At 51.7% G+C, this 26797-nt stretch overlaps 5 protein-coding genes across 16 annotated transcripts; 2 read left to right on the top strand and 3 right to left on the bottom strand.

Moving 5' to 3' along the window:
* Nucleotides 1-55: 55 nt before the first annotated feature.
* H257_00392 (hypothetical protein) lies at nt 56-1268 on the bottom strand. The gene is made up of 4 exons (XM_009823069.1): nt 953-1268; nt 798-897; nt 361-723; nt 56-309 (listed from the first exon to the last, which is right to left on the bottom strand). The coding sequence occupies exons 1-4, from the start codon at nt 1218-1220 to the stop codon at nt 108-110; spliced, it is 933 nt and encodes a 310-aa protein (XP_009821371.1). The 5' UTR covers nt 1221-1268; the 3' UTR covers nt 56-107.
* Nucleotides 1269-1661: 393 nt separating this feature from the next.
* Nucleotides 1662-4092, top strand: H257_00391 (hypothetical protein). 8 transcript variants are annotated; one of them, XM_009823064.1, is made up of 9 exons: nt 1690-1962; nt 2011-2220; nt 2269-2529; nt 2581-2717; nt 2777-2964; nt 3013-3081; nt 3179-3316; nt 3664-3744; nt 3803-4092. In XM_009823064.1, exons 1-9 carry the CDS (start codon nt 1690-1692, stop codon nt 4036-4038), a joined length of 1593 nt encoding a protein of 530 aa, XP_009821366.1. In that variant the 3' UTR covers nt 4039-4092. The 8 variants fall into 8 exon arrangements, with proteins under 8 accessions (XP_009821367.1, XP_009821370.1, XP_009821366.1 ...); XM_009823063.1 differs by having other exon boundaries at nt 2759-2964; XM_009823067.1 differs by having other exon boundaries at nt 3013-3316.
* H257_00390 (oxoglutarate dehydrogenase (succinyl-transferring), E1 component) lies at nt 3663-9486 on the bottom strand. 5 transcript variants are annotated; one of them, XM_009823057.1, is made up of 21 exons: nt 9072-9486; nt 8946-9025; nt 8778-8888; nt 8625-8710; nt 8421-8545; nt 8133-8302; nt 8026-8061; nt 7841-7962; nt 7627-7749; nt 7400-7562; nt 6984-7334; nt 6727-6882; nt 6328-6397; nt 6094-6232; nt 5926-6038; nt 5667-5877; nt 4879-5032; nt 4631-4807; nt 4438-4512; nt 4074-4220; nt 3663-4010 (listed from the first exon to the last, which is right to left on the bottom strand). In XM_009823057.1, the coding sequence occupies exons 1-20, from the start codon at nt 9451-9453 to the stop codon at nt 4107-4109; spliced, it is 2958 nt and encodes a 985-aa protein (XP_009821359.1). In that variant the 5' UTR covers nt 9454-9486; the 3' UTR covers nt 3663-4010; nt 4074-4106. The 5 variants fall into 5 exon arrangements, with proteins under 5 accessions (XP_009821359.1, XP_009821358.1, XP_009821360.1 ...); XM_009823056.1 differs by having other exon boundaries at nt 3663-4220; XM_009823058.1 differs by having other exon boundaries at nt 3663-4220; nt 4631-5032.
* Nucleotides 9487-9692: 206 nt separating this feature from the next.
* H257_00389 (hypothetical protein) lies at nt 9693-24565 on the top strand. The gene is made up of 30 exons (XM_009823055.1): nt 9693-9773; nt 9827-9998; nt 10055-10190; nt 10243-10426; nt 10477-10680; nt 10731-11474; nt 11547-11682; nt 11738-11953; nt 11999-12144; nt 12406-12993; nt 13063-13313; nt 13401-13994; nt 14048-14966; nt 15045-15221; nt 15282-15536; nt 15589-15687; nt 15767-16021; nt 16080-16320; nt 16381-16521; nt 16581-17043; nt 17127-18522; nt 18583-19440; nt 19536-19686; nt 19743-19925; nt 20005-20432; nt 20505-20760; nt 20825-21933; nt 21993-22587; nt 22653-23842; nt 23899-24565. The coding sequence occupies exons 1-30, from the start codon at nt 9756-9758 to the stop codon at nt 24544-24546; spliced, it is 12753 nt and encodes a 4250-aa protein (XP_009821357.1). The 5' UTR covers nt 9693-9755; the 3' UTR covers nt 24547-24565.
* H257_00388 (hypothetical protein) lies at nt 23897-26446 on the bottom strand. The gene is made up of 2 exons (XM_009823054.1): nt 25038-26446; nt 23897-24979 (listed from the first exon to the last, which is right to left on the bottom strand). The coding sequence occupies exons 1-2, from the start codon at nt 26328-26330 to the stop codon at nt 24578-24580; spliced, it is 1695 nt and encodes a 564-aa protein (XP_009821356.1). The 5' UTR covers nt 26331-26446; the 3' UTR covers nt 23897-24577.
* Nucleotides 26447-26797: the final 351 nt, after the last annotated feature.

The following is a 26797-nucleotide window of genomic DNA, read 5'->3' as shown; positions in this document are numbered from 1 at the left end:
GCGTTGCCTCCCTCGACACGTGTGGCCACTTGCATACTTGTTCAACTCTCAAAAGATCACATTGCACTAGTATGTACTATATCATGTATTCATAGGTTGGTACAAATCTACTCGCTGCTCGTCGCACTATGCTCATCGTCAGGTGCAGCAACATGAGCTGGCATTAGCTCAGGTCCTCGATATGGCAAGTCCACTGAAATGAACGATGATGGCGGCAGGTTCGACGGCTCCAGCACATACCACGGCTCTTCCTCGGTGCCGCCTTCGACTTGGAGCAGCGACCGATAGTACGTGCAGTCACGGCCAGCCCTATACATCAGATCGTCAGATCTAGCATTTGCAGCGACCAAGCAAGCGTACAGTGGATTGTAGCCAGGGGTGAGGATGTCGAAGATGGCACAGCCAACGTCCCCCACGGCAATAAACTCGTGAATGTTACACCTGTCAGGCAGCAGTTCCGTCGTCGCTGGACCGTGCACGACGTCCGTGGACCGCTGGATGGCCACCTTCAAGTGTCGCGGGCGAAACTTGGGAAACCGGTTGTGTTGGATCTCGGCTTTGCGAATGCGCTCCTCTTTCCGAACCCAGAACGCTTCGTCCTCGTCTGGGGGCACGAGATCGAACGCGTTCACTTGCATGGAGCCATACAACACGCGGGAAATCACAGTCATTTGCGGATGGTTGTGCAGTGGAATGGTCGTGCCAGGCGGCATGACAAAGATGCTACGATAGATACAAGGATATGACAATGTTAGGCAACGGGATGACAACCAGACGCATGCAAGTCGTCGTCGCACCCCATCGATATGTCGGCATCCTCATAAACTTCAATGTATCGGATAGGTCGGAAGCGGGGTAGCTTGTCAGCTGCCACCGCACGAGGCACCTCCAGCCCCACTACACAACACCATCATTAGTCGTCACGGCGAGGCCACCACCACAACGATCGTACAGTCGCTGGGAAGGAGACGATCACACAGCTCTTTGATCTCGAGGACTTCTGCCATGTTGAATGCGCGACCACCATTGCGCTTGACGGTCTGGAGGACAGCTTGCTGGATCGACTGGATTAAGGGCATCTCTACGGGCTCAGCAGCGGTGCGATAGCCAAATCTTTGACTAACTCTGCTCAAGATGTATGCTGGTACGCCAATGTCCTTGCGCGGCGACGAGAGAGGAGTAGCGGCGGCGTCGTCTTCCTCAGCAAACAGCCACTTCATCCACGCGATTCCTCGAAAGGAACGATGTTCGCCTATCGTTCAGGGCGCATAAATATGTCGCATGGTCGGAATTAAATTAAATATCCATAGGGTTCGATTTACGGATACTAAACTGCAAATTAAAAAAAAACATTACCAGAATTATAATATTGTCCAACTCTCAGCGCTACTGTACAGAGTGCATGAAGAACGTTAACTACTAGTAGGTCACTTGAGATTGAATGATGCTTTCGTACACAGCATCGGTAGTACACCCCGCAACATAAACTCGTTGTTGCGGTGATGAATACCTAGACTTACTGTTAAATATGGACGATTATGATTATGATTTCTTAGAATTCCTGGAAGTTTTCTATGGACGATTCGTCTGAATTACGACGTTATCCGGATAGGAAGGATAGTAATACTACTAACAATTCGTAGTAGCTGTGCCGATTCCGATTCCGATCTTGGCACACTTTCGTATTTCATGAAGATTGTTGCAACGACGGTAGTCGCCGCAGCCGCACTTGGCTCTGCATGGGCATATCGTCGGTCAGTGCGCATTCAACGCGCGGTGGAGGTCAAGGAGAAGGCGCATGCCATTCTTGTGGTGGATATTGGGAGCTCGTCGGTGCGTGCAAGTGCGTATGTGTTGCGAGGAGACACTTGGACCCTAGTGCCTGGCTCACTACACCAACTTAAGATGCGGGCTCTAGCGAACGACGGCACTGCTTTGGTTCATGTGATCCAACAAGCCGTGGTATCTCGCCCCGTCCATTAAGTTTCCATACATGATAGACTGAGCTAGGAACGAGTGAAGGACTTGACGGTGGCGTGGTTGACACAACAAGGGGCGTTTCGCATCGTTGGCGTCGGCTTCTCTTGCTTTGCCATGTCACTCGTCGGTGTCAACAGCGATGGAAAACCCGTTACGCCAGTGCTGACTTATGCTGGCCGGTGTGCGTCGCAAGCCAAGGCGCTGTCCCAGACGCTAGCCCACCAAGGCCTCCAACACGAGGTTACCAACCTTGTCCTCGTCGTTCTTATGTAGTTATCATTGCACTAGACTTATAATCGAACGGGGGTACCCATCCATCCTGCGTACGCCGCCCCGCAATTGCTCAAGCTACAACCGAACGACAGAGTTGTGACGTGGCAGTCGCTGGTTGGCGTGTTGCTACGCCAGTGGCTCGGGGGCGAGTCTCCAATTCCCATGAGCTACAGCGAAGCTTCCTGGACTGGTTTAGCCGACTTTCGGGACGCTGTGTGGGATCGTAAACTGCTGGAGCTGATTCAAATCGACCCCGCAACGCTCCCATCCATCCAAGTACTACTAATACTACTACTTCCCACACGTGTCGTTCACTCCCGAGTTTAGGACCCTTCAATTCCTGCGACAGGGCGACTCCAGCCAGCGTATGCCAAGCGATGGCCTTTGCTTCAAGATACGCCGTACTTTTTGGCGCTGGCCGACGGCGCGGCGGCTAACATTGGTTCCCACTGTGTCGCCCCAGAGTATTATTCCCCCATCACGATTCAACAATTCATCATGTAAGGTGTAAAACTACTGGTAGTCGCATCGGGTTGACCGTGGGGACCAGTGCCGCCATGCGCGTACTCGTCCCCGTCGGCCAAATCGTCAAAGTGCCTCGGGGCTTGTGGTGCTACCGTGTCTCAGCCACCCACGCGATCGTCGGGGGGGCCCTCACGGACGGGGGATCGGTGTTTGAGTGGGCGCTGCAGACGCTGGCGTTGTCCCCTGGTGAGATATGGTATCCATCGACTACACATTCGTCATCCTATTCATTAGATGCGATACGGCAAGTGGGAGCCATGGCCCCTGCCGAGCACGGCCTGTCGATGCTGCCCTTCTTGAACGGTACAGTCAGTGGATCGTAACTGTTGGGGTTTTCTACACGGAAAACCCCACGCAGCAAACGATGGTACCATCACAGCGTGTGCTTGTGAATAACAAGGCGAACGTTCCCCGGGGTGGCACGACGATGCGACGTGTACTATCAGCGGCATCACGGCCGCCACAACCCCTGCGCACATTTTGCGAGCAGCGCTCGAGTCTGTGGCGCTGCGCCTTGGAGCTATTTATGCACTTCTGGGTATTATACATCATATACACTGTATATAGTGCTTTTAGCCGATATTGGGATAGTTGTGCGATTTTTATAACGTTACTTGATTTTTCATGTAACATTTGTGAAGCCATGTACACTACATTTGAAGGTCCACACTAATTCGATAGTTGCGGGAGTTTGATTGGCCCGTTGAAAGTGTTGTGGCTTTTGATTGGTCGGTCGATTGGGTTTGGTTCATTCGAATCGATTTGACAATACCCCACTCCACTTTTTCGAATCGACTTGACAAGAATGTGTGTATTCCCCTGCTTCCCTTTGAAATGTATCCAATGTATCCCATCATGCCGATGCTATATGCACATGTTGGGTAGGAGAATATGTGACTTCGGACGCTCATTTGGTAGCCAGCGGCACGGCGCTCAGCTCGTCGCCCGTGTGGCGTCAGATCATCGGTACTTTTATATATGCAATTATTGACGACAGATTTGTTGACATGGCATTGTTTGGCAGCGGATGTGGTCGGTCGGCCTGTGTGGCTCGAAACCGAAGCGGTGGAATTGACGTCGCGAGGCGTAGCCATGTTCGTCGGGGGGCACCTCGGGGTACATAGTAGCAGCAGCTCCCCCCACAAACTACTGCATCGCCATTTCACGTGCTCAACACCGTCGATGCAAGCGCACGTCCAGTACTTGGCCGCCCGCCAACGCCAGGATACGCTCTACTCGGATGTGTTGGGCCATACGTAGGATATGTTATAACACTGCATTTTATTATAACATACACATGTTATAACACGGACGATTGTCGTATATTATCACGATGCCAGCGCATCGTCGACAATGACGCGCATCTCTTGCTGGTGGATTTCAAACTGTCCCGTGGCGGGGGACGCCGCCGGGTGCCGACCCACGTACCCCACGCGTCGCCTCTGCATCACACGAATAATATAAATCGACGAAACCAATTGAGCAATCGATAGGAATAAAAAGATTTAAATAATAATAATAATAACACGAATAGGAATAAAAAGATTTAAATAATAATAATAATAACACGAATAATATAAATCGACGAAACCACATAAGCAATCGATAGGAATAAAAAGATTTTTAAAAAATTAATAATAATAATAATACGCAGCGTACGTCGTCGATAGAGTGCAGGACGGTCGCGAGGCGCGACTGTACGTAGGACCACGCGCCCATGTTCTTTGGCTCTTCCTAAAGCAAATACAAACGATAGGGTTTATCTCTTGATAAGATAAATATTTGCAATTTCTAGACAGATATGTGGCACTATTTATAAATATCTCTGGACAAATATATATATCTGGCGTACTTGGACCCAGACAATGTCGGCGTTTGGGTATTGCTGCATGTAAGCAGCCACTTGGGCGAACGGAAAGGGCGCGAGTTGCTCAATGCGCGCCGTGGCGATGTCTTGGACGTTCCGCGCGCGCATGCTTTGCACGAGGGGGTAGTAGATCTTGCCGCTGCACAAGATTAGGCGGCGCACCTGTATGTGTTGCCAACACATAAACATACACTCTCACACCATCTGAAACAACGAGTTGGGAATGTTAGTACTTGATCGTCCGCCACCAAGCGCTTCATGTCGTCGGGGTGGTCGCCCAACACTCTCTGAAAGGTCGTGTCGAGGCTGAAGTTGCTTAAGTCGGACGTGCACGGACGATGGTGCAGCAGGTATTTTGGCGTAAACATGACCAGTGGCTTGCGGTACCTACCCCAAAATATGACACAGTTTTCGTAGAAGTATATATATATATTGTGAATTCGCGAAGTCTCGTGGTTTGTCTAATCAATATTGAATCATGCTGGAGTTGTGATTGGTTGAATATACTTGTCCTTTTTTTAAGCGCCAATCAAATCCATTTAAAATTGGATTAGCCAATAGCGTCAATTCGTGACTTTTGATTGGCGGCGACATATTCGATTCGACGGGGTCTGGAAATTTGTACCGAATCCGCAATATATAATATATATATATATACTTCAGTATATAATATAAAGTTGGGGACGGCGTTTGTTGATAGGTAGTTCTTTTCAAGTCGAAATTGAATCAGTTTTTTGCTCACATGAGCCGCCGCCCCATACACTATACCGATCGACCAATCAAAACCCACCGCATTCTTTTTGTAAAAATTTAAAAAATGCAAAAAATCAGTACGTCGAGTCCAGTGGCCAATCATATTATTCTCACTCTACCATCGAATTTGTGTTCGACTGAAATTAGTGTGAATTACAGACAACCACATTTCAGTACACCCAATATAGGATCTCGATCAAGAGAGTTTTCAAATCAGCACAAAGTTGAGGCTGATAAGGCCACGATTGTAAATAGAACAACGACGTACAAAGCACACACTTGACGACGCAGCGCGTGAAAGTACTGCGCGGGCGTGGTCGGAATGACAATGTGAATGTTCACATCCACATCAGCCTTGACTTCGTCCGTCGTAAACCCATCGGAATCTTCGTTGGACTGCTGCAAGAAGCGCTCCATGCGCGCACTGCTGTGCTCTGGACCTTGGCCTTCGTACCCGTGGGGCAGGTTCAAGATCAAGCCTACAACTCGTCAGTACTTGTCATCTCTCTTTATAGTTGGATCAAGACCGGAATGGCGGTGCCACTTTTGCTCCCCCGACACGATAAACGTATCGATGATCGTCTGGGCGCCGTTGGCAAAATCGCCGAATTGAGCTTCCCAAATGGTCAACGCACCCGGACTATTCATGGTTCAATATAAATACATCATGAATATATATATATATATTGTTTTACCATTGCAACGAATAGCCATACTCAAAGCCGAGCACACCCTCTTCACTCAACGGACTGTTGCACACTTGAATGCGAGGATGGACGTTGATAGGCACGTCGTACTCGGGTACTTTGGCCGCCAACACCTCCAACGACAGTTCTAAGAGTCCCATCAGTCAGTCACTGCCATATATATTGTACTAGTAGGAAGATTTCTATTTTGCATGAATATATATATATATATATATATATAACCGTTTAGAGGCGTGTACGTGGTATTTCGCATGGACAGCGCTTCGAATTGATCGTACAATACTGCATGGCGCTATATCGTGGACACACCACTCATTATTTGGATGGTCATAAGAGATCGTGTTTGGTTTTGTGCTTTTCGCCCAAATTTGCCAATATTATTCGGGGTTCTTGACATCTCCACGAAATCAAACAAAGCAGTATGATTGGATAAAAAGAACAGAAATCAATCAATGCACTATGATTGGCTACAACACGAATGAATAAGACGCACCAAGATACCTCTTTAACCTTATATATATATCATAAATAGTTTGGCAGGTCTGGCGATGGATTGGGCAGTTGATTCCACCAACCGCCGCACCACAGAGGGAATATATCGAGTGTCAAAACCCAATCTACCTGGTTGAACGTGCCGCGCTCGCAGTCTTGGCCGCTTAAGCGCACATTGACGCCTTGAGCCAAGAGCGACCCAAACGCCAGCGCCTCGGCGGTCGCCCAGTCGACTCGCGCTCCGGTTTCAACCGCTCGGAGGCGGTTGTTCATGATGGCTTCGACCTACACAACTCTGTCAGCCAGTCATTCGACCACTCCCCCGCACTTGAACATATGTGACAGTGTCAACCACCAATACAATGAGTAAATGCAAGACGTCCAACCTTCTTGTGGGCCGTGAACCCCGCCGGAATGCGAAAGATCTGCGCGCCAATCTCTTGGAGCAACTTGCGGTTCACGCCAGTGGTGGTGGTGTCCTTGGCGACGTTCGACAGAGCGACGTCGGTCGGAGGGAGGGGGGGTGGGGTGTCGCCTAGGTTATCCCAAAATGAAGGCGCCGTCTTGGAATGGTCGTGCTCGCTGGCCAAATTGCGCTCGATGTCCGAGATCAGGTCGGCGCACTGCTCCGCCGTCAATATGCCCTGGCTCTGCAGCTGTTTAAAGTACAACGTGATCACCGTGGGGTGTTGGTTGATGCAATGGTACATCACAGGCGCCGTGATCTCGGGCGAGTCCTGCCCATGCATTTTTTCAAGCATCATCCACAAAAGACACTGTGGTGGAATATACTTATTCGTACTTGCTCGTTGTGGCCATGGCGGCGGTAGCACACGAGGTCCACAACCACGTCACATTTGTACTTTTGGCGGAACTCCACCGCCATTTTCATCACCTTGACCACAGCTTCGGGGTCGTCCCCATTCACATGAAAGATGGGGCTGCGGGAGATCTTGGCCACGTCACTACACAGAAGAATATTATGATTGAATAGCAAAAGTTAGTTTATAAGTAGTATATCGACCAAACCTGCAGTATACGGCCGAGTCGGCTTGCTTTGGCAACGTCGTAAACCCAATTTGATTGTTGATGATCACATGTACAGTGCCGCCCGTCTTGAAATCTTCGAGGCCGCTAAACCCAAACGCTTCACTATAATATAAAAATTACAACATATTTATCACGACCAATAGTGCCCTATCTAGGATAAAATCCAAGTCCATTTATATATATTCTTACATACCGAACAGAGCCTTGGAACATGGAGGCATCGCCATGCAGTAACAACGGCATCACGCGAGACCGATCCGTGTCCTTGGCGATGTCTTGAAACGCCCTGGCTTCCCCAAGAACCACTGGGTTGACCTGGACAAATATAAACAAATATATAGATATATTACTCATATTATAAATATATAAACAACCTACCGCTTCCAAATGCGATGGGTTGGCTGACAACGTCACCTACAATAATGTCACCAAAATATAAAAAAATATCCACTAGACAAGCGATAAATAATACTAGTACTACGCACTTGCATGACATTGCCGTTTCGCATGGTGAGATGTGACACTGTGCCCAAATGATATCGCACGTCGTCCGAATTGTTGGGGTAATCTGGCTCGTCTGGCAAATACGGCTGGAACTGCGACATGATTGCCCGAAGCGGACGCTCCAGCACGTTCGCCAGTACATTCAACCGCCCTTCTCATCATCATTATCCTCATATCAATAATAATTTTATAATTAAAAAAAAGTATAATTTTGTAACATAGAAACAGTAGCAAAAGAGCTATGTGTTGGGTCGCTGGATGATGTTTACCTCGATGGGCCATTCCCATGTACACGGCTTCAACTCCCAAGTCACTGGCCGTCTGCAGCAGTTCCTTGAGTCCAGGGATCAAGCTTTCACCGCCTTCAACCGAGAACCGCTTGGCTCCTGAAAACCTACAAGCAACCATCGAATATATATATATATATATATCGTTGCATTGTATATATATATTATATTTTTTAAACAACGTACCGTCGCCCGAGAAATTTCTCAAACAATTCCGCTTGCAGCATGTGGTTGAAAATCGCTACTTTTTCCGCGGGCGTGAACTCGTGGTCCTACACAAAGCACACCCGATCGAATAAGCAATATACAGTATGCGTGGCTGACGAGTTGTTTGCTTACGTTGTACTTGACGAGGCTTTCCCGTATCCACATGGCGGCGTCGCGGTTGCGCAAATGCTGGTACTCTGTCGCAATATGGCCGCAGAACAATGCACGCAGTTGCGTCACGATCTAATTGCAGCCAACTATCTCATCAAGGGATGCGTTGGACATGATGGGCGTACGTACGTCGCGGAGGGTCGCCACGGGCCCGATGGACAAGTCGTCGCCAATGAAGAATTCGCGGTCCAGATCCTCTTCGGAAAACCCTACCGACGTGGGGTCAATACACTGGGACAAGGCCACACAAGTCACCGTGGGTCCGCAGCTCCAACGTAGCGCTATGCGCGAGCGAGTGGAGATTGAAGCTGTCAAAGTACGGCTTTTCAACCCACCGACTGCCCCAGTTCCACTTTTGCAGCTCGGGCGACTTCTCACTCTTCTTCAATGGATCGATGTGGGCGACGAAGTGGCCATACTGTTTGAACGTGCGGATGAGCAGTTGTACGCGTCGGGTATCTTCTTGGGATCGCAAGTGATTCGGACTGATGCGATGAATGGTCTTGGCGTTGTTCACTGCGGTTGCTTCGGCTGCCGGTGTTGCGCCTGGCTCGTTGGTGACCCACGTCGACAAGTGGCGACACGCAAAGGCGCTGTGCTGCGCCCGTGGCTTGAGTCGCAGTGCCACTCGCCACATGTTGTCTGTCCTACGTTGTGTCCTGGATACAAATGCACTTTTGTCATTATTATGTTGGCATTTTTTTCACGTCAATTTCTACGATTGGGTAATAAAAACAATCTTTGTTTAGTACTTACTACTGCCTGCACTAGTAGTACTAGTAAATATATTTGGATCGGTGAGAAAATTCATATCGAGTGACCCATCCGGATAATCAACAACCCCTAATGTTAATGAAACACTCGAAAGGTCGCATGGCAGTTGGCTTCAACTTTGCAACGCGAGACCGCAGAGCAAGTGAGGATTTCGGACGACATATCATGCCAAGCCCAACCAAGGTAGTAGGTCATTCACTGTTATGTTTACAAACATTATCATAACTTGGTCACAGCGAGGGCGGAAGACTCTGGCACCGTCGACGAGTCCCGTCAAGCCCAACCCCACCGACGAAAAGAGTGTGAGTGTGCTGTACTTGGATCCGATCCCGACACCAGACGCCAGCACAAGTCTCAAGGCGACCACCCAAACAGGGGGGCCGCAAACCACTGTGGACGTCCCGCCAGGTAATATATTGATGCCATTGGAAACCTAGTTCTTTACTCACTTGTACCTTGTGTAGCGTATTCCGTGGGCATGCCCATGGTGCTGCAGACCGTGCCCGTGGTCCGAAAGCAGCGGGGAGACATTGAGCCAAAAGTGTTTTTGCCCCACGAACGCACCGTCGATCAGCCCCCCCGCCAAGTCGAAGTCGAACGGTACGCACGACGACTTTGTTGTCGAACCCATGTAAAATTTTTCCAACCACAGAAAAAAACGACGATTTGAAGCGGCCGACGTGGGCTCCCTCGTGGGGGAGCGACTGGCGCAGCTGTTTGAAAGCGCAGAATACGCCACGGTCACCAGCGACACGAGCGGCATTGCGCTGCAGTTGTTGGAGGCGATGCCGTTGCACTGGTTCGACGACAAATCGTTCGAAGTCCGCGAAGCCGAGGTCTGCGCATCTCCTCCATCCAATGGTCTATGCACTAATTGAATGGCTAGGAATGGATGACATGTGGGAAAAAGAAAGACGGGACGATTGCGATTCCAGTGACCGCGCTATACGGTCGCCCGGGGGTACCCAACGTCTGGTGCGAAGGCCACGTCATTGGGTTCAACGCCAACCGTCGCATGTTTGTCGTTCGGTTCCGCAACCAAGGTCAGGACGACGACGTCCAACTGCACCGAAATGACGTTTGCTTCAAAGTAACAGCCCCTCCCCGAATGCCCCCATCACGTTCTAATGACATTTCCAGGCGGAAGACCCTATGCAATTTGTCGAGCGAGTGGTAGCGGCGCACAAAGCCCGCCTCGTGGCACAGTCGGCAATCCGGAAGAACGTGTACATTGACTGCATGCCGTCGGACGGGCTACATAAACTCGGGTCGGAGAACATCAACAAGATCCTCAAGCTGGCGTCCGTGCCGTTTGTGGCCAAGAACATCCCCGTACCCGACACGGCGCGCATCGTGAACGAAGTGCACACGGACTACCTGCGCACGATGAGCCGTATCATCTTTGAGCACCAGCAGCGCGCGCATCCGTCGCCCGGGATGAACTTCCACCTACTGGCGGACAACGGCGGCGACGACGACAAGAAGCACGTTGTGACGATCCAGCACCACGAAGTGGCCCCGCCCATCGACTACGCCGACCAGTTCATCGGGTTTTCGTTCCAGACGTTTCTTACGTCGCCCGAGACGCTGGCCGCGGTCGTGAAAGTCAACGAGGAGTGCTACCGCATGCTGTGCATGGACGTGTTTGCATTGAAAACGTCACGGAGTCTCAAGCTCGAAGAGTTCCAGCAGCGCCAAAACACCCAGGAGCGGCTGGTTCACAAGATTGTGCACGAAGACTGGCCCAACAAGCTCACGCACGCCATCAAGACATCGCTCGTACATGTTGGAAAGGGCTGGTACAACCTCCAAGAGACCCGCCGGGACACGTATGAGTTTAGCAAACTCCGGTCATTCCTCCGGCGGGTCAACTTGACCATGAAGGTACTAACTAGCAACATCTCGAGTCAAGTCAGGTGACTTGTTTGTTTCAAGCGATGATGAATGCCCATGTAGGACACGCTGCGGTACATGTCAGAGCAGTCGTTACATTCATTTCGAGCGTTTGTGGACAAAGCCACAGAAGCTAACGTCAAGATCATCGACGCGAAAACGTCGTTCTTGTCGTACGCCGATCTGGACGCCCGACGAGGTACGTGGCTTTTTTTTATATTGGTCGAGTGAAAAGCAAATATGATTTTCCATAGCCGAGTTGGGCCACACCAAATATGAGCACTTGTGCCGCCAGAGGCAAATTCAAAACCCGCCGGCGCTGTTTACAGTCAACTTGAGTGTGTCGAGCGAGTTGATTGTCATCAACCAGGCAGCGATCAACGACGCTAGTCGGGACATCGCGCAGTGGAAAGCCGAGTACGAGGTCAAGTTGAAGCGGCTGCAGGACGACGACCCTGACGGCGACCACCGTACGCTTTGACTTTTGAATGTTTGAGCTAATGGGGCGAGGGCAGAGAGAGACGACGAAGAGTGCCCGATAGCGGCGGTGGCGCCCGTGATGGGCAATTGCTTTGGGTACAACACAGCGATACCCTTGTTTGGCCAGATGGTCGTGGAAGTCTTCAACAAGTCTATCGACAGCTTCAAAGACATCAAACAAGTTCGTACAACTACCAACATTATAATTCTGTTTTGTATATATATATATAATTAGATATAATTATTTCTAAATTTTAATTATTATTCAGATTGTTCAAAAAAAATTAAGTCTAAAATATTTTTATTAAAATTTACTCCAAAATATTTACTATTGTAAATATAAATATAAGTTTCGGGGATTCCCACATTACCACCACCATGGACTACCATTATGTTTGGGTTTTGTTTTCGGGGTTCGTACACACACAATTGGATGTGATAGGTCGAACAAATGGTAATGGACAAGCTGTTTTGGAGCAGCCACCCGTCGATCCCGTACGTCAACGGAAATGAAGCATGGGTCGTTCGAGTCCGCGACGACGTCCAGAAGCTGCTCGACAAGAGCGAACGCCCCCTGCGCGATTACCTCAAGCAGTATGACCGGTATATTGGCTTCCTCAACCTGAACGAAGAAGCGTACCTCGACCAATTCCGCACGCAAGACCCGCCGAACCTGCAGGACCTGGCCGATAAGATCAAGCAGCACAACGTGGACGCCGTGGATATTGAGGACGCGATCCCAGCGACTAACATCGAGCTCGGCATGTACTCGGTGAGCTGCGCTGCCATGCGCGGGCAGTTGGCCGAGAAGCATAGGCGACTGGCGCGACGGCTGCTGGACTGCCAGTTGGTGAATTGCATCAACTTGGCCAAGGACTTGCACAGCAAGTTTGAGCCCATTAATCGGCAGCTGCAGAAAATCCCCACCGACATTGAACAACTCACAGAAATGAACAAGTACATTGAGAGCATTCCGTCGCAGTTGGCACCTCTGCTCACGTCGTCACAGATGCTGATCAAGTATCGTTCGGTATGTGCAAAATTTGGATGAAGTATATGTAAGATATATATATATATAGTAATTGTTGGATGTTTATAGGTGCTCGACGGGTTTCAATACCGCATGGACAAAGATGACTTTATGAGCATTTGGCGCGTGCGGCAGTGCCCCAACCACATTTACGACCAAGTGCACAAAATGAACAACATTTTGCAAATGCAAAACCAGCAATTCTTGGCCGAAATGCGCGACCAACAAGTCGAGTTCAACGAGTCACTGCGGTTGCTTCACCAAGAAGTCGACGGGTTCAAGCAATACACGGACTTGGCTCGCGTCGAACAAGTTTACAAGTACTATTATACATTCAACACCATCTATCAATCTCCTGTGACAACGCCCCCCACAGTAGCATGTTGAGATTGATCTACGCTGTGTAGGTATGTGGTCAACATTGACCAGAAGATCCTCAAAGCCGAAGAAGACGCGCGGTTGTTCAATTCGCGGGAAGGACTGTTTGGCCAAGACCTGTCGGACTATGAGCAAATCAGCCGCATCCGCCGCGACTTTGAACCGTACTCGATGCTGTGGAAAACTGCCAACAACTGGATCAAGGACCACAAGAAATGGATGGACGGGCCATTCCTGGACATTGTCGGCGAAGAGTTTGAGCAGTTTGTCGAGACCAACTGGGCAACCATCACCAAGGCCACCAAGTACTTTGAAAAGATGAACATCAAGGGATGCCTAGACATTGCCAGCCACATCAAGAACGAGATCGCAGAGTTTCGCCCGCATGTGCCGCTGGTCATTGCGTTGAGAAACCCGGGCATGCAAGACCGCCATTGGGCGCAAATGAACCAGGAAACCCACATGAGTTTCCGGCCAGATCGAGGCATGAAGCTGTCATACGTGCTAGGGCTCGGCCTCGATGCCCACATCGACACGATCACCAAGATCTGCGAAACCGCGGGCAAGGAATACCAGATTGAAAAGGCCCTCAACATCATGGAAGAGCAGTGGAAACATGTCACGTATGTGCATTGTGTTGAAAGGTAAAAACAACGTGTCTTTGGTTGGTGGGTAGGTTGTCGGTGGTCGAGTACCGTGAAACGGGCACGTTTGTGCTCAAAGCAGTGGACGAAGTACAAGCAATTTTGGACGAGCAGATCACGATCACCCAGGCGATGCAGTTTTCAGCCTTCAAAAAGCCCTTTGAAGAACGCATCAACAAGTGGGAAAAGTGTCTGAGCACCGTGTCGGACGTGATGGAAGAGTGGATGGCGGTGCAGCGCGCGTGGCTGTACTTGCAGCCGATATTTGACTCGCCAGACATTAACAAGCAGCTGCCGATGGAAGGCAAACGGTTTGCAACGGTGGACAAGAACTGGCGCCAGACGCTCCAAGCGGCCAAAGCCAAGCCGAGCGTGATCAACTTTTGCAACAACGACAAGCTCCTCGATCGGTTCCAAGAAAGCAACAAGTTTCTTGAGCAAGTGCAAAAAGGACTGAGCGATTTCCTCGAGACGAAGCGGTCGAGCTTTTCCCGGTTCTACTTCTTGTCCAACGAAGAGTTGCTGTCGATTTTGTCCGAGTCGAAAGACGTCAAGCTCGTGCAGCCGCATTTGAAAAAGTGCTTTGAGGGCGTGGTCAAGGTCGAGTTCCAGGAGGATCTGACCATCACGGCCATGATTTCCGCCGAGGGCGAGACCGTCGCCATGGCCACCCCCGTCAACCCCAACGGCAAGAACGTCGAGCACTGGATGACCGAAGTTGAGGACATGATGCGCGTGAGCGTGCGCGCCGTCATGTTCAAAGCCATTCAGGACTACACCCAAGTGTCCCGAGTCAAGTGGATCCAGAAATGGCCTGGGATGTGTGTCCTGAATGGATCGCAGTTTCACTGGACGAGGGAAATGGAGGAAGGTATGCTCGCCCACGGGGCCAAGGGCGTGACGAAGATGCTCGAGCATCAGCTCGCCCAACTTGCCGACATGGTTATCATGGTACAGCAAAGCAATGGAGCTAGCTAGCTTAGCTACATGTGTTTTCAAAGGGGGGTTGATAACCCCATATATATATAGGTTCGTGGCCACTTGGATAAATTGGCGCGCATCAGTGTGGGCGCCCTAACTGTCATTGACGTTCACGCCCGCGACGTCACGTTACGCCTCGCGCAAAACCAAGTCAGCTCCAAAGACGACTTTATGTGGTCAAGTCAATTGCGATACTACTGGAGCGACGATCTGTTTGCGGAAATGGTACCAACTAAAAATACACAGCAACTTCAATCTGGACGACTGAATGTCATGGGTTTGTAGGTAAGCGCGCGTCGTCCGTACGGGTACGAATACTTGGGCAACTCGTTCCGGTTGGTGATTACACCTCTCACGGACAAGTGCTACATGACACTCATGGCGGCGCTGCAAATGATCTTGGGGGGTGCTCCCGCTGGACCTGCCGGTACTGGCAAGACCGAAACCACCAAAGACTTGGCGAAAGCCCTCGCCAAGCAGTGCGTCGTGTTCAACTGCTCTGATGGCCTCGACTACATTGCAATGGGAAAATTCTTCAAAGTACGATGATGACGATGTCGCACAAACCAAATATTGACAACATGTACGGCAGGGGTTGGCATCGTGTGGGGCGTGGGCGTGCTTTGACGAGTTCAATCGGATTAACATTGAAGTGCTGTCGGTGATTGGGCAACAAGTCACAACGTTGCAGGTTCGTTGGAGTGTCGTTGTCATGGAAGTTGTTGCGGAATTTTCGGAACCAAGTGTGATGCTCAATTATTCGTGATTAGCTTGCCATTCGAGCCAACGAGAAGCGCATCATGTTTGAAGGGTCCGACATTGCCGTGAGTCCTCAATTTGGTGTGTTTATTACCATGAATCCGGGGTACGCGGGGCGGTCCGACCTGCCAGATAGTCTGGCGGCGCTCTTCCGTCCGGTGGCTATGATGGTGCCAGACTATGCCATGATTGGCGAAATCATGTTCTTTGCCTACGGCTACGAAAAGGCCAAAGAGTGTGGCGCCAAGATGGTCACGACGTTCAAGGTAACTACAAAGTTGCGATGATGCTGTTTTGTGTCATACTAAATACATGTTGGGGTAGTTGTGTTCTGAGCAATTATCGGCCCAGTCGCATTATGATTACGGCATGCGCGCTGTAAAAACGGTGATTACGGCCGCAGGGAACCTCAAGCGCGCGGACCCCCACATGGACGAAGAGGTGCTGCTGCTGCGGGCGTTGCAAGACGTCAATTTACCCAAATTTCTGTCATTTGACATTCCCCTGTTCAACGGGATCATCAGTGATCTCTTTCCTGGCAAGTCGCGGCCGCAGTTGAACCTTGGTACACACGCATACATGTGGCTATGAGTTGTCTTCACTGAGCATGGCGATCTTGGTGTAGGGGCCCTGAATCGAGTGTCCAAGCTTGTGATTCAGAGGCAAAAACTCCAGCCGCATCCGTTTTTCATGCTCAAGGTCGTACAATTGTACGAAACGCTGTGTGTTCGCCATGGGTTGATGGTAGTGGGGGCGACCGGGGGAGGTGTGTTGATGATGCATCTTCATGTTAAAGGCAATGTGACGTGACATGCACATACTTAGGCAAGTCGAGCAACGTCCGGGTGCTATGCGACACGTTGTCGGAGCTGAAAAAGCTGGGCGAGCAAGGCTTTGCCTACGAAGAAGTGATCTTGTATCAGCTCAACCCAAAGTCCATCACGATGGGGCAACTGTACGGTGAGTTTGACGCTAGCACCCACGAGTGGCAAGATGGGATCCTCAGCACTTTGTACCGCGCGGCCGCGTCAAGTGCCAACGCGGACCGCAAGTGGGTCATCTTTGACGGCCCCGTGGACGCCATATGGATTGAAAATATGAACACGGTGCTGGACGACAACAAGAAGTTGTGCCTCAGCAGCGGCGAAATCATCCAAATGTCTCAAGAGATGACCATGATGTTCGAGGTGGAGGACCTGTCGGTGGCGTCCCCCGCCACAGTCAGCCGCACCGGCATGGTGTACATGGAGCCGGCGTCGCTCGGCTTTGACCCTCTTATCACGAGCTGGTCCGTTCTACATCCCCCTAATTGCGCTACACATTCCCCGTCCGTCCATCCGCCTGTTCTAACAGTATATTTTATGGTTGTAGGCTCGAGAACCTCCCGCACGACTTTTCAAACGACACACGGAAGCAGCTCCAGTACCTGTTTGACGCGTTCCTTCGCCCAAGCTTGGCATTTGTGACGGCGCACGTCAAGGAGTGGCTGCCCCAGATCCCCAACAACTTGTGCCAGAGCTTGATGCGGCTGCTGGACTCGTTCATTTCCGTGTTGCGCGGCAGCGAGGACAAGAAGGAGGTCCGCGCTGAGCACGTGTCGTTCTTTTCAAAACACATAGCCGAACTGTTTGTGTTTTGCCTCGTGTGGTCCGTTGGGGCCACCGGCAACGACGCTGGCCGCGTCAAGTTTGATGCGTATCTGCGCCAGGAAATGCTGGCGCATCCCAGCATCCACCTGCCCATGCCGTCAGAGGGCCTCGTCTACGACTACGCGTTGGACAGACCGTCGGAATCGTGGAAGCTGTGGCTCGACACGATCCCCAAGTACATCGTCCCAAGTGACGCGTCGTTTTCAGAGCTCGTGGTGCCAACCAGCGACAGCGTCCGGTCGACGTTTCTCATGCAATTAGCATTAACACAAGGCGTGCACATGCTCATTGTCGGCCCCACGGGTACCGGCAAGACGATCAACGTCAACCAGTTCCTCGAGCGGGTCGACAGCGACAAGTTTGTGCCACTCAAGCTCACATTTTCAGCGCAAACGAGCGCAAATCAGACGCAGGACTTTCTTGACAGCAAGATGGAAAAGCGGCGCAAGGGCGTGTACGGTCCCACGGCAGGCAAGAAGTTTATCGTACACATTGACGACTTGAACATGCCCAAGCAAGAAGAGTACTTTGCGCAGCCGCCGATTGAAATCCTTCGCCAGTGGTTCGACCAAGCCGGATGGTACGACCGCAAACTGCTCGTGTTCCGCAACATCGTGGACGTGGTCATGGTGGCGTCGATGGGGCCACCGGGGGGCGGGCGCAACCCCATCACCCCCCGGTTTATACGGCACTTTAATATCATCGGATACACGGAAATGTCGGACGACAACAAGAAGCAAGTGTTTGCCACGATCGTCGCGAGCTACTTGGCGAAATTTTCCGACGAGCTCAAACCGCCTGAGATTGGGCTGTCTATCGTCAAGAGCTCTATTTACATCTACAACACAATCATCCAGGAACTGCTCCCGACGCCCGCCAAGGCGCATTACACGTTCAACCTCCGAGACTTGGCCAAGGTGTTCCAAGGGCTGCTTATGGGTGACGCCAAGCGCATCATCAAGCTCGACCAGTTGCTGCGGTTGTGGGTACATGAGAACATGCGCGTGTTCGAAGACCGCTTCACGACGCCCAGTGACCACCAGTGGTTCCACGGCCAGCTGCAGATGCAACTCGCGCTTCACTTTGGCCCCAAGTTTGGTCTCCCGGACGTCCAGCATGTACGTCCGTGTTGATCGCAAGCATTGTTTATTCTGAAAATTGTTGTATTTTTGGTGTAGGACCACGACGCTATGTACGACACCAAGCAAAAGATCTGGGCGATCGTTGTGCCGAGCTCGAATCTTTTGTTTGGCGACTACATGGTGCCTGGCGCCGACCCCAAGATCTACGAAGAAATCACCGATATGGACAAACTGGTAGCCCAGGTAGAAGAGTACCTGAATGACTACAACGCCGAGTCGAGCGCCCCCATGAATTTGGTCATGTTTATGAACGCCATTGAGCACGTATCTCGCATCGCGCGCATCATCCGCCAGCCCCAGGGCAACGCCCTTCTCTTGGGCGTCGGCGGCAGCGGGCGGCAGTCGCTCACCCGACTCGCCGCCTACATGGCCGAGTACGGGTGCAGCCAGATCGAAATCTCCAAGGGGTACAGCGTTGTGGACTGGCGGGACGACCTGAAAAAGTGTCTGATGAAGGCGGGCGTGGACGAGAAGCCCACCGTGTTTCTCTTCTCGGACGTGCAGATCGTGCACGAGATCATGCTCGAGGATATCAACAACATTTTAAACACTGGCGACGTGCCCAACTTGTACGCCCCCGAGGACATTGACGCCATCACCAACCACTGCCGAAACCTATGCGTCAAGAAAAGGATTCCCGCTACGAAACTCAACATCTTTGCGTGTTATGTCGGCCTCGTCCGGCAGAATCTGCATCTTGTGCTGTGCATGAGTCCCCTCGGCAGCACCTTTCGCGACCGCATTCGCATGTTTCCGTCGCTCGTCAACTGTTGTACGATTGACTGGTTCAGCGAATGGCCAGCCCAAGCATTGCAAAGTGTCGCCATGAATGCGCTTACGACCGTGGACTTGAAATTGGGCGATCAAGTCGGCGCTGTGGTCAACGTATTTCAGGTAATATTGTGTGCGATAAGAGTTGTGTTGGGGTTGGGTTGCTTGTCAAAGTGCAAACTGTCACATGGGGATTCGAAATATTGTATTTTATATAGAGCATGCATCAAACGGTGGAACAAGAGTCGAACAATTACTTTCAAAAACTACGACGATACAACTACGTGACCCCGACGTCGTACTTGGAACTGCTGTTTACGTTCAAGAGCGTTCTCCAAACCAAACGCGAAGAAGTCACAGGCACCACAAGTACATACATACCTATCACAGCAATACACAACCTAATAACACTTATATGCGAAAAGGTCGACTCCAAAATGGCGTCGACAAGATCATAGCCACAAAGGAGCAAGTCGCAGGAATGCAGGAACAATTGGTGGCGCTCAAGCCGCAGCTCGAAAAAACGCAAATCGAAGTCGAAGCGATGATGATCAAGATCACCGAAGACAAGAAGGATGCCGACGAAACCAAAGCGGTGGTTGAAAAGGGTAATAATTCATGACTATTGTATATATATATATATATATATATCTTATAACGACATGTAAACATTGCTATTACTTGCAGAGGAGCAATTTGCCAACAAAAAGGCCGCCGACACCAAAGCCATTGCCGATGACGCCCAGCGGGACTTGGACGAAGCGTTGCCTGCGCTGGACGCTGCCACGCAATGTCTGAATCGCCTCAAGAAGTCCGACATTGACGAGGTCAAGGCCATGAAGAACCCGCCGCACGGGGTGCGCTTGACGATGGAAGCGGCTTGCATTATCTTTGGCATCAAGCCGACGCTAAAAACAGACCCAGACAAACCCGGCCAGAAGATCAAGGATTACTGGGAAAGTGCCCAGAAGACCATTCTCGGGAACGCCAAGAAGCTGCTCGAAGACATGGTCAAGTTTGACAAGGACAACATCGCCGACAAGATCGTCCAACAGATCGACCCGTACATGGAAATGGAGGAATTCTTACCCGCGTCCGTGCGCAAGGCGTCCGTGGTGCGTTGTTAATACGCTGTTCTAGGTTCAAAGACGAATGGTTTAGACTGGATTTGGGGTGGCTTTGCTTAGGCGTGTGAAGCCATCTGCATGTGGGTGCGAGCCATGCACACGTACAACAAGATTGCCAAGATGGTCGAGCCCAAGAAGGTTGCATTAGCGGAAGCCCAAGCGGAGTTAGACGTGACGATGCGGGTGTTAGCCGATGCCAAAGGACGGCTCACGGCCGTTGTGGATCGACTGCGAGAGCTCGAAAACGGCTACAATGCTGCGGTCGACAAGAAAGACCAGCTGGTGCAGGACGTCCGGCAGTGCGAGATTCGACTAGGTACACACGATAGATACATCTGCGTATGTGTGTCTATTATAAGACTTCTTATGGTGAGTTATAGAATCGGCGCTCAAGTTGATTGCACTGTTGGGGGGCGAGGAGGATCGATGGGTAATCACGATCAAACAGTTGATGGACGACTTGAAGAACCTCGTGGGCGACGTGGTGATTTCGTCCGGCACGATCAGCTACCTCGGGTGTTTTACGAGTGAGTTCCGCGACATTTGCATTGCATCCTGGTACAATGCGTTGGCCAAGCAGCAAGTGCCTCACACGAAGAACTGCAACATCATCACGACGCTGGCCGACCCGGTCAAAGTCCGGGGGTGGCAGATCGCCGGCCTGCCGTCGGACAACCTGTCGGTGCAAAACGGAATCATCATGGCCCGTGCCCGTCGGTGGCCGCTTCTGATCGACCCCCAAGGTCAAGCGAATCGTTTCATCAAGAATCTGGGCAAAGACACGAGCGAAAACGGCATCGACGTGGTCAAGAGCACCGACAAGGGGTTCATCAAGGTGCTAGAGAATGGCGTCCGCTTTGGCAAGTGGATCCTCATGGAGAACGTGAGTGAATTCCTCGACGCGGCGCTCGAGACGGTGCTACTGCAAACCAAGTTCAAGCAGGGAGGGCAGTTGATGATGAAGATTGGGGATACCACGATCCCGTACAACGCGGCCTTCCGGTTCTTCATGACGACCAAGCTGCCCAACCCCCACTACCCCCCCGAAACCTGCGTGAAGGTGTGTCTGCTCAACTTTACCATCACCCCCACGGGGCTCGAAGAGCAAGCGTTGGGGGTGGTCGTCCAAGAAGAAATGCCCGAGCTAGCGGAGAAAAAGAACACGTTGGTCGTGTCCAACGCCCGAATGAAAGCCGAGCTCCTGGACATTGAAAACAAGATTTTGTACATGCTGGCCAACTCGCAGGGCAACATTCTTGACGACACGGACTTGATCGACATGCTCGGCAAAGCCAAAGTCACGTCGGAAGACATCAACGAAAAGATGGCCGAAGCTGAAGTCACCGAGAAAACCATCGACGAAACGCGTGAATTGTACCGCGGGGTGGCGAATCGCGCGTCCCTGCTCTTCTTTTGCATCGCCGACTTGTCCATTGTCGACCCCATGTACCAGTACTCGCTGTCATGGTTTATCGAGAACTTTATCAAGGTTCCGTGGATGCTGTCTACCACCTATGGAATTCTAATCTCTGTTGTATCTATGCCTAGAGCTGTCGCGCGGCCGAACCAAGCGACGTGCTAGCAACGAGACTGGTCAACCTCATTGAGTACGCTACGTACTCGTTGTACAGGAACATTTGCCGGTCGCTGTTTGAAGAGCACAAGCTCCTGTTTTCGTTTCTCCTTACGATCAAGTTGCTCCAAGGTCGTGACGAAATCGACGCCCTCGAGTGGCGGTTCCTCATCTCTGGGTCCACACCATCGAAGGACGTGGACGCAAGGAACCCCAACCCTTTGTGGATCGAAGACCGCGCGTTTTCAGAATTCTGCAACCTCACGACTTTGCCCAAGTTTGACGGCCTCGTCGCAAGCCTCACGACTGAAGAAGACACGTGGCGCGCCATGTTTGACTCGAACGACCCGCACCTGTCACGCCTCCCGGTACCCTTTCAGTTTTCGCTCAATACATTCCAGAAGCTGTGCACCCTCCGGTGCATTCGTCCGGATCGGATGACCGAGGCGATTCAGCTGTTTGTGGCCGAACATCTGGGCCAACGGTTCATCGAGCCGCCGACGTTCGACCTGCCAGGGTCGTACGCCGACTCGAGTGTCACCACCCCGTTGATCTTCGTGCTTTCGACGGGTACGTTACCTTGTCCTCCTTTTCAATTTTTCACATGACGTTAACACCGTTTTTGTTTGGCACAGGGTCGGACCCGGCGAAAGACCTGCTCTTGTTTGCGGACACGATGAAGATGGGCCGCAAGTTGAATTCGATTTCTCTGGGGCAGGGCCAAGGCGTGATTGCCGCCAAGATGATCGACGACGCCATCTCGAGCGGCAAGTGGGTGTTGCTCCAGAACTGCCACTTGGCGATCTCATGGATGTCGTCGCTCGAGCGAATTTGCGAAGAACTCAACCCGGACACAACCCACCGCGACTTTCGGCTATGGCTGACGTCGCGGCCGAGCGCATCGTTTCCGACGTCGGTGCTCCAGAACGGCGTCAAGATGACCAAGGAACCCCCCAAGGGCATCCGCGCCAACCTGAAAAACTCGTACATGAAGATGACCGACGACATGCTCGATGCCACGGGAAAGCCCGAAAAGTACCGGAAATTGCTGTTTGGCCTCGCATTCTTTCATGCGATTGTAATCGAACGCAAGCGCTTTGGACCGCTCGGGTGGAACATTCCGTACGCGTTCAACGATACCGACTATGACATTTCACGAGCTCAATTGGAAATGTTCTTGGATTTTTACGACGTCGTGCCATACAAGGTGCTGTGCGTGATGACGTCTGTAGTCAACTATGGCGGCCGCGTCACGGACGACAAGGACATGCGCACGATTGACGTGATCCTCGACGGGTTCTTCAACGACAAGATCCTGAGTGACCACTACTGGTTCTCGAAAAGCGGCACGTACAAGTCGATTCCAGTGTCCAGTTCCGACAACCCCAAGAGTCCACTGGCGCACTATCTCAACTACATTGACTCGTTGCCGCTGAATCCAGACCCGGAAGTGTTTGGCATGCACGAAAATGCCAACATCACGTGCGCGATCGCCGAAACGTTCAAGAACTTTGACATTGTGCTGAGTTTGCAGCCTCGGATGAGTGCAGGGGGTGGCCAGTCGCGCGAAATGATCATTGAAATGCAAGCCAAAGAGATCGAAGACAAGCTGCCCCCGATGTACGACATTGACTTTATCAGTGTGCGGTACCCGGTCATGTACGAAGAGTCGATGAACACCGTGCTCGTGCAAGAAGCCCAGCGATATAACAACCTGTTGTACGTGATGAAGACGTCGTTGCCCCTGCTCCAGCGAGCACTCAAAGGGCTCGTCGTGATGTCGGCCGACTTGGAAACCATGTCCAACTGCATTTTCAATCAAAAGGTAAGTGCGACGAGGATACTGGTCTAGCCAACGCGATTTCGTTTTTTTGTTTTTAGGTCCCCCCAGGATGGGAGCGAAAGGCATATCCGTCGTTGAAAGCCTTGAACCCATGGGTGGACGAGCTTCTGGAGCGATTGAAATTCCTCACGCACTGGATCAACGATGGCATCCCGCCCGTGTTTTGGCTCTCGGGGTTCTTCTTTCCCCAGGGGTTTCTCACCGGTACATTGCAAAACCACGCCCGGGGGTTCAATATCCCGATTGACACGCTGTCGTGGGACTTCATCATGGTGCCCGACCCCGTCGAGCGGCTGCACATCAAGCCGCAAAAGGGTGGGTGTTATGCGTACGGACTGTTTATTGAAGGGGCGCGGTGGGACACCAAGCAGTACTCGCTGGTTGACCCGATTCCAAAGGAGCTGTTTTCGAAGATGCCAGTGATGCACCTCATGCCGGTGAAACACCGCCAAGCGCCACAAAGTGGCATCTATCGCTGCCCCGTGTACAAGATCCTCACCCGAACCGGCACGCTGTCCACGACTGGCCACTCGACGAACTTTGTCATGTGGATCGAAGTGCCGTCCAACAAGGACACGATCTTCCGCAACTCACTCGTGTCGGAAACCAACCTGCAAATGCAATTTGCAGACCAAGATTACTGGATCAAAGCCGGGGTGGCATGCTTCTTGTCGCTTCGATATTAATAAACTAGTTTCCTTCTTCTTTTGTCGGGATTTACGCGGCGGACGAAGCGCGAGGCCGGGGGGTTGATAAGGAGGGGGCGGGTATGGTCAGATCTTCCCGCACGATGGGGCGGACTGGCAACCCACCTTTGGCAAACAACGCAATGCCCAACGTCAACTGGGGAGGCGTCACCTTGTCCACCAATTCAAAGCGGAAACGCTGGTACAACATGGTGAGAATGTACTTGACTTGAAGCATGGCGATGCGCTGCCCGACGCATTTACGTTTGCCGGCGTGAAAGACCGGGAATTCGTAGTCTGTTGGGGTGACAAAGGTAGGCTCCAGCCACCTTTGGGGGATAAACGAGCCTGCGTTTTCCCATCTAGTGGGATCACGCCCCATCACAAACGGCGAAAACTCGACGTTCACCCCTGCTGGAACAAATGTCCCATCCTACAAGCAAATCAATGAGGGTCTTGCAAGGGGGGATAAATAGTGACGATGTACATACGGGCAAGACGTCGTCATGGAGTGCGCTTTTGAGCTCCAAGGCGGTGGGGGGGAAGAGCCGCCAGGTTTCCTTCATCACCGCTTCGAGATACGACAGTTGGGCGACGTTGTCGTAATCGGTGGCATCCTTGATCGCGTCCACTTCGGCCATGACCTTGGCTTCCACCTCGGGGTGCAGGGCGATCAAGTACACAATCCAAAGCAAACTGCTCGCAACCGTCTCCCGCCCCGCGAGCATCACCGTCATCATCATATCCCGAAGAAACTTGTCGGTGATGTGGTGGCCTTGGCGTTGGCGGGCCAAGAGTTGGGAGAGGATGTCCACGGCCCCATCGTTGTGAGCTTCCTGTTGCCGCGACGCAATAATTCTGTAAAACATGTTGTCGATGTCGGTCATGGCAGCTTTCAACTGCCATTCCGACGGCATGCACCAGCCAAACCATTTGTACCATGGCTTGGTGAACCGGTTGGCTGTGATAGAGCTGGCGTCTCGAAAGAGTGCGTGGAATTGGGGGGAGTTCATTTCGTCGGGCACATGACCGCCAAACCCAATATGGAACGAGATGTTGGTGGTCAGCGTTAACAGTATCAGCTCCATGTCGACAACCTCTCCCCCATGACCAAATTGTTCCCCACTAGCATCGCATTTAGACGTTGTGGTGGCAGCGTACAGGTCTGCGATGCATTGCCGCGTGTGCTCTTGAAAGACAGAGTTCATGTACTTGCGGAACGAGTTGACAGAAAACATGGACGACATGAGTTTGCGTTGGAGGGCCCAGAGAGGGGAACTGGGGTTGATGGAAAAGATGGATTCGCCCATGATCTCTTTGCATGTGTCTTGGAGCAGCTTGGGCTTGACGTAGTTGGCTGAGTTGGTTTGAAGGATGTACTCGAGGTTGTCTGGGCGGCTCGTGACGATGGAGCCGTCCATGAGGCAGTCGACGCGGGTAGCGTACGTGCCGCCGTATAGCCGCGTCATGTCTACCTTCCACCAGTGGATATTGACCATGTTCTTACCCAGTTGATGCAGGTTGCCAATGATTGGAAGCGAGGGGGGGCCGGGGAGGACTCGAAGGGCTCGGCCGATGCGCCACTTACGAGTCACGCAATCCATCGCTGGGTGCACGACGCGGTTGGCAGCTTTTGTTAGGACCAACACTGTCGCGGCAAAAGCAAGGCATTGAGGTACAGAAGGAAGCACGAGCGACATCCCCAATGCAATCCAGAGGTTGCTCTTGTTTGTGTGGAACAGATCACAGGTCGTCGCGTTGCCGCCCATGTCATTGTCGCACATACTGGATGTATGTATTCGACGGCGCGGAAGTTGTCAAGTGAGTCCTACCTTGACCACAACAAAACGTCACCCTCTTCTCTACCTTTCGTGGATTGTCGCTGAAAGATACATTTTCCAGAGCTGTCATTCCATTGATGGGAGAATGCGCCTTCCCCGTGCAAAGCAAACACCTGCTTTACACCGTACAAACTCACCGCAGGAGGCCCCCGTCCAATACACACGCGCCTGAGATCTTGAGTCCGTCGTTTGATTGGATGGCTCGTCCCACTCTTCGTAGTCTCGCTGACCACCGAATCTCCTCCGTCTACACCCGACGTCAGTACCTTGGCCACGCAATGACATTTAACCTGTATTACATTTGAAATGTGAGGCCAGCTGATGTCATTGACGCGGCAAAGCAACCATGCCAACGTGTCATGAACGCTCATATGACTGACTGCTAGGAAGGATTTCCCACCGTGCATTGA

Source organism: Aphanomyces astaci, assembly GCF_000520075.1.
Source record: "Aphanomyces astaci strain APO3 unplaced genomic scaffold supercont1.1, whole genome shotgun sequence".
NCBI lineage: Eukaryota > Oomycota > Saprolegniomycetes > Saprolegniales > Verrucalvaceae > Aphanomyces > Aphanomyces astaci.
The sequence above is the reverse complement of the archived record's forward strand: the minus strand, read 5'-3'. Positions and strand labels throughout refer to the sequence as shown.